Source organism: Papilio xuthus, unplaced genomic scaffold (genome assembly GCF_000836235.2).
Source record: "Papilio xuthus unplaced genomic scaffold, Pxut_1.1 DF826923.1, whole genome shotgun sequence".
NCBI classification, from domain to species: domain Eukaryota; kingdom Metazoa; phylum Arthropoda; class Insecta; order Lepidoptera; family Papilionidae; genus Papilio; species Papilio xuthus.
Genome location: NW_013531726.1, coordinates 933,020 through 939,527, shown reverse-complemented (window position 1 = coordinate 939,527; position 6,508 = coordinate 933,020). Strand labels below are relative to the sequence as shown.

Sequence of the window (6,508 nt, the reverse complement as noted above, 5' to 3'; positions counted from 1 at the left end):
GTATGTAATATTTAAAAAAAATCCTATCATATCATCATAATAAATCGATCATATTTCGATGATTGTTTGTTTTTAAAATATGTGTCTGTCTGTTTGTCTGTACGCAAGACCGCATTTGTTTCAGGTAATCTCCGGAACTGTTGGACCGATTTTAACGTTGACGGGAAGATAGCTAATGCATGCGGGCAGTTAGACGCTATTTTTAATTATGTGCTGTTAAAGTTACGAGCGATTGCTCGTAACAAAACCCGTCTGAACCCACTCTATGTATTTTAAGCAAAAAAATTTCGCCTTGCAAATGATTTTATCTCACGTCATTACCTTAATCATGTCACCTTTTAAGCAACGCATGTCTTCTTCTAATGCCTCTCCATTACTGCAGGTTGGCCGATAGCTCAGCGAACCCATACCCACTAAACCCCTCTGTTCCCTCTTAGCCTTGATGTGGGACGCCACGGTATAGTATTAACTTACCACCGCGACGCCCCATCTGACCAGCCCGAGAATAGGGCTCCTCAATGCGCCCCCAATGGGGCGCTGCACCCGTAGGCGCTTCTCAGAGACGACACCATGCAATGCGGGTTCGGGATTCCCCGCCTCCCAGCGAACCCATCCCTGTACTATGCCAAGCGAAATGCATGTCACAGATTAAAAATATTGCCTGTCGCTAGGTATATTACACACTAAATACTTCATATCGTAATTAAATATTATATCTTCAAATGAGCAATTCTTTTCTTTTCTTTTTCAATTATATATAATTGGAATCTCGGAATCGGCTCCATCGATTTTCATAAAATTTAGTATGTAATGTTAAATATAATTTCCAAAAAACACAATTAAAAAAATATACCGAGCAAAGATCGGTCATCCAGGTACTAAAGTATTAAAGGTAAAAAGTTACAAATTACTTTCCAAAACCATTAAAACTTTTGAAAATTGTAGTTATCACCAAAAATTACCGATAAAAATTGATTACGAAGTATTGGGCATTTAGAAAGTATTTAAATATGATTGATCAATTAAAGTAATTATCAATTTCGTATAAAAAGACTGAGATTCCTTTAGTTAAACCCCAATCCGGTAACAACGTAGTAACCCGAGCCGATGCTCCTGAGTGAGCCTTCGAGTCTTGTTACTCTTAAACAAGGTTAAGGCTAAGCGCTATCTGCGCCCGGTGAAGCTGTGCCTGTTCAAGGCAAACAGTGAACACTCAGTCACAAAAAAAAATAGCTTAATTATTAATTACGATTCAAAGATGTTGGAAAATAATTTAAAAGAATATCATCCACAAAAATATTATTTAAAAATAATATGTCATGTATTATATTGCTTTGGTTTGGGTAATTTTTGGTATGAAAAAACGAAACGTAATAATATACATAAAACTACATATGTATTGTGGGTAATAATAGCAAATTCATTTATATTTCTTATGATTTTAAACGAATTTTTAGCGTATATACGTAAAGATTTAAACATAAAAGAAAAAGGGGATTTAATTTTATTTAGTTTCGCACATCCATCGATAGTTGCGAAAATAATGGTGTTCTACATAAAACGAAAGGAAATAAAGGATACGCTACAGATATTGTTGGAAGGGAATAAATTTTGTAATCTTACAACACTTGAGAAATCTTCTATGAAGCGAGCTAGATACTACTGCACGTCCTTGCTCATCAATATTTTTGTCATACTCGTTAGCGCAACGATTGAGGGCATTCAAAATTATCTTCAAGAAGGTATGTCTTTTTACCGACTTCAAAAGGTTATTAATTGGATTGTTTTTTTATGTTACAAATATCTCCGCTCCTTTTGCTCTGGTTTTGAAATTTTTTTTCAATTTACGATGTAAGTTTTTTGTTTTCTAGAAGACAAAGTAACTTGCTTGATTTGTGACATATGGTAGCGTTAATAATGCTGTCTACAACTTCATCAGCCGCTTAGTTCGGGATAACTAAGAGTTAAACTATTAAACTACTGATTCCCTAGTTATCTTAGTCTGTGCTAGTCTAAAGTAGCGTGTTGAAACGCATAATTACAAGCAGTCGAGACAAATTAATCGTATTATCCATTACCGGACATTTTTTCTATATATTCCTTAGCATTGAAAACATATTGTTAAATTTTATTGGAAGTAAAAAAAAGTAGTAGCCTATGTGTTCTTTCAGACTATGTTCTAAATCTATGCTTGATTCAAATCAGCGAGATGTAACCGTTCTGGAGATGCCTTCCAAGAAATATAGCTTCATCTATCAATTGTTACAGGAGTACCCATACGTACAGAAGTTACATATCTGCCGTATCGAGAAAGCTCCGGTATCACAGTCAACATCTTTAGGTTCCTTGTCCAATTCCATTGGTGGTACCTGATGGCAATTATGTATTCAATCGACTCTCTATCTCTCTGTTCCTTAGTAATCTTAAGTTACAAATTCAAGGAAGTTCGTCATCATTTTAACAGTTGTCGGATTGAAATGATTAAATTGTCTAAAAGCAAACAAGATTCAATGGATGAGTTATTCGAAGAGAATTTTATCGTCGGTATTAAACTTCATCAAGATGCTTTAAGGTAAGTTAAAAGTTATGGTAAGGGTGAGTTGCATCAACTAACTATAACAATAACCAGCGCCTTGACGTTGGTTAAATCTACGGTTGCGCAAATATACGGTGCACCATTTTAACGATGGTCAAATTGATTATGCAGTGACTAGATTTCTATTCATAAGGGAGAAGGGAGAGTTGGTATTGGGATAATTTCAGTGTTACTTACCATGATTTTCATTTAATTCTATTCTTTTTGGACAATTTTTAGGAAAAAAACCGACTTCAAAAAAAATCTCAATCGAAATACAGTAAAAAGTAACAAAATAATATGAATTTCAAAAGAAGGAAAATTGTCTTATTTCTTGTACTATGTCTACACGGTACAATTATTTATAGTTAAAATTTCAGTTGTATAATTTTAGCTATAGGGGAACAACCTAGATTTTTAATCCAGTGTTAGTCTACTTAATTTGTATCCATATTGAACATACTTTTTAATTTATAATTTAGGAATCATAAAGAAAGAAAGAAAGAAATTAATTTATTCAAAAGAAAGGTGTTATTTCGTCACCCTGAGACGGTGGATACCACAGCGATTTTCAATAAAACCTAAAATATACAATAACGTAAAACTAACTCAACTAAAGATGATTTTCCGTGTAAACCTTTGGAAAGAGGAATAGAAAATATAATAAATATTGTATAGTTCGAAGAAACACTCACTTAAATCGTGTTCAGAGGAAGATTTAAGATGGATTAAATTGCTTTCATATAATATTAAGCACACATCATCAACTACTACGTTAGCACCGACGGGCTCGGAGCCTACCCACTCAACCAACCTGGCCAAGTGCGGGTTGGTTGACTTCACACATATCTTTTATTATCTTCTCAGATATATGCAGATTGCATCACGATGTTTTCCTTCATCGTAAGAGCATCGGATAAATGTACATATGTAAGTCGGAAATCGAAAAAACACATCGGTACATGGCGGGATTCGAACCCAGGACCTGCAGATTGCAATTCAAGTGCTTGAACCCCTGAGTCACCGACGCTCTCTATTACTAATATTAAGCATAGAATAAGAAATATAAAATTTTATTAGAATAATGATCGTGTATTCATTTTAGATGTGCTCGGAAAATTCAAATGTCTCTTGGAAAACTTTACACTGTACAAGTTGCGGAAAGTATAACAATGCTTGTGATATGTCTTCTGAAGGTTACGGTTTGTATCTTACTAATATTATAAATGCGAATGTTTAAATGGATGGATGTTTGTTTAAAGGTAACAGAATGGCTGAACGTATAATAACTCGACGGAATTTGGCATACATGTAGAACATAGTCTGGCAGAAAACATAGGCTACTTCTTTTTTTTCTTAATACCGCGTCGACGGAGTCGCGGGCGACAGCCGAAACATAAATATCAAAAATATAGATTAATTAATTACTTTAAATTTAATTGTTATATTTTTAAACGACTTCAATAAGAAGGAGGTTATCAATTCGACTCTATATTATATGTTTTAACCACGTAACTCCGCTCCTGTTTCTCAGATTTTGATAATTTTTGTTTTGATCGAAAGGTAGTGCTGGCAGATAAGCCTAATTTTTTTTAATTAATTTTAGATAGCTGTACGTGACATAGCTTCGTTGGTAAAGAATTTTATGTTTATATCATGTGTTATTTTACTTAACGGAACATATATGATGTCTGGCGGTGACGTCACTCATGAGGTTTGTCAATCTTACTAATATTATAAATGCGAATGTTTAGATGGATGGATGGATGTTTAAATATCTCGGGAACGCCTCAACGGATCTTGATAAAATCTGGCACACATGTAGTACGTAGTCTGGAAGAACACATAGGGTACTTACGAAGTTTTTTAATTCTTCGCGGATGGAGTCGCGGGCGACAGCTAGACGTACTAATAATAATAAATGCGAATGTTTAGATTAATGGATGGGTGTTTGTTTGAAGGTATCTCTATCAAATGTTAACGGATCTCGATGTTATTTGTCGTGGATGTAGAACATATAGTCTGGACACATAGACTAATTTTTTTTTTTAATTTCGCGCGGAGGGAGTCGCAGGAGATAGCTAGTATTTAACATAAGTAGAGCCCACAATAATATCTACTACTATATATGTGCAATACCACACAGAAGACGTGAAGTGGAAGCAATTCTGCGTCTAATGAGTGCGTGCTGGAGGGTTAATTTTAGCCTACTTTAGCTACTCAGCATTTTCTTTGAAGTAAATGATGGGAAAGGAAAGTAGATGACAGTAAAAAAAAGACTTAAGGAAGGAGAAATATCTTCTTTCTGTGCATCTTTTTTATCCTCGATTAAAAGATAATAACCTCTTTCATGGAGATGTCCAGACAGACGTTAGCTTATTTACCATCTTATAATATAAAAAAATATAAATCCGTTTATTTTCTGACATGTTATAGATAAGATTTTTCATTGCATTACTTTAATTCTTCGTATTAAAGCTTTCATTTTTGCAGGCGTCTTTGATCTCGGATTCCGTTTTCCACTGCGGCTGGGAATACGGCAGGATGAGCAAGGGTCTGCGTAGCCTGGTCGTGGTTACGGTACAGCAAAGTCAGGTGCCGATCCGCATGACAGCGTTCGGGGTCTTATGTTTATCTTACAATAGTTTCATTACAGTGAGTGCATCGCAAGTTAAGTTTACTTATACTAATAATTTACTTATTTTATCTAAAAAATACTGTAAAGAGATAGCTTATTTGTTGTGATTTAATTTCAGTCTAAAATTTGCTTTCCTATTTTATCTATGTTTAATGTCGTCACTAATTTATCGCCTATCATTTCTGAAGAAAGCGAAGTAATATTATCTTTTTAATGAAGATTTTGAAGGTATCAGTTATTTGTTTGGAAAGACTGGATCTCGCCCGCGACTTTGTCCGGGCGTAATTATGCAATGTGTTCTTCCAAATTATGTTCTACATCTATGCCAAATTTCAGCGATATCCATGGAGCCATTCTGAAAATACCTTCTAACATACATTCGCTTTTATAATATTAATTATAATGTGACACAGTTCTGACTCATTCAGTTGAATTTAAGTGCCAAGTCTCAGTAGAAGATATCGAGGACAGAGCGAAGTAGAAGAGACTGATTGGGAAAGTTGACTCTACCTTTTGGGATGCATGCTAGGCGGAGAGAGAGAGAGAATGTTATTCATGTAAATCCTAATAGCATAATTTCATAATACATTAGTGTTATTTTTACACATTTTTCATAGTAATAATATGTTAGTAAAATTAATATTTTATGTCATGTTTCAGGTACTCCGACTTTCATATTCATTTTTTGCCGTAATGTATTAGTTGAGATGAAAACAGAAAATAATATCATGCGGTATTTTTCATTATGATTTGATGAAACGTACATTTTTTTTTAAATATAGTCTACGCTATATTGAGTTAAAATAAAGATATGATTCATTAATTCCTTTATGTGTTTTTATTTTGTGTTTAACCAAACGCTTAGCTTCATATTATTACTAGCTATCGCAAGCTCCGTCTGCGTGGAGATAAAAACAAAATAAGTAGCCTACGTGTTCTTCCAGACTTTGTTCTAAATTTCATCGAGATCCGTTCAGCTGTTCTGGAGTTACCTTCGAACAAACATACATCCATCCATCTAAATATTTGCATTTATAATATTAGTAAGTTTATTAGTTAATCGATTTACGTCACAAATTTTTACGATATATTAACATCATTAAATCATACGAGTGCAGTTTTCTCATCATACTAACTAACTAATGTTAAATATTCATGTTTAGAAGTATGGACGGATGGATGTTTGTTAGAAAATATATCCAGAATGGCTGCATGGATCTCGCTGAAATTACTCATAGATGTAGAACACAGCCTGAAACGTCACATAGGCTACTAATTAAGTATTTTTAATTACA

General features: G+C 34.1%; 1 protein-coding gene across 1 annotated transcript; it reads left to right on the top strand.

Annotated features, from left to right (window-relative positions):
- Window positions 1-1,258: 1,258 nt before the first annotated feature.
- Or-17 (olfactory receptor 17) lies at window positions 1,259-5,956 on the top strand. The gene is made up of 6 exons (XM_013318251.1): window positions 1,259-1,742; window positions 2,269-2,572; window positions 3,681-3,777; window positions 4,182-4,289; window positions 5,069-5,230; window positions 5,874-5,956. The coding sequence occupies exons 1-6, from the start codon at window positions 1,259-1,261 to the stop codon at window positions 5,913-5,915; spliced, it is 1,197 nt and encodes a 398-aa protein (XP_013173705.1). The 3' UTR covers window positions 5,916-5,956.
- Window positions 5,957-6,508: the final 552 nt, after the last annotated feature.

What these genes read in the sequence shown, in the direction of transcription:
- Or-17 (XM_013318251.1), top strand. Translation starts at nt 1,259, where the DNA reads ATGTTGGAAAATAATTTAAAAGAATATCATCCACAAAAATATTATTTA. An exon ending in CTTCATCAAGATGCTTTAAG is followed by an intron (nt 2,573 to 3,680) that starts GTAAGTTAAAAG and finishes TATTCATTTTAG; the next exon opens with ATGTGCTCGGAAAATTCAAA. An exon ending in TATGTCTTCTGAAGGTTACG is followed by an intron (nt 3,778 to 4,181) that starts GTTTGTATCTTA and finishes AATTAATTTTAG; the next exon opens with ATAGCTGTACGTGACATAGC.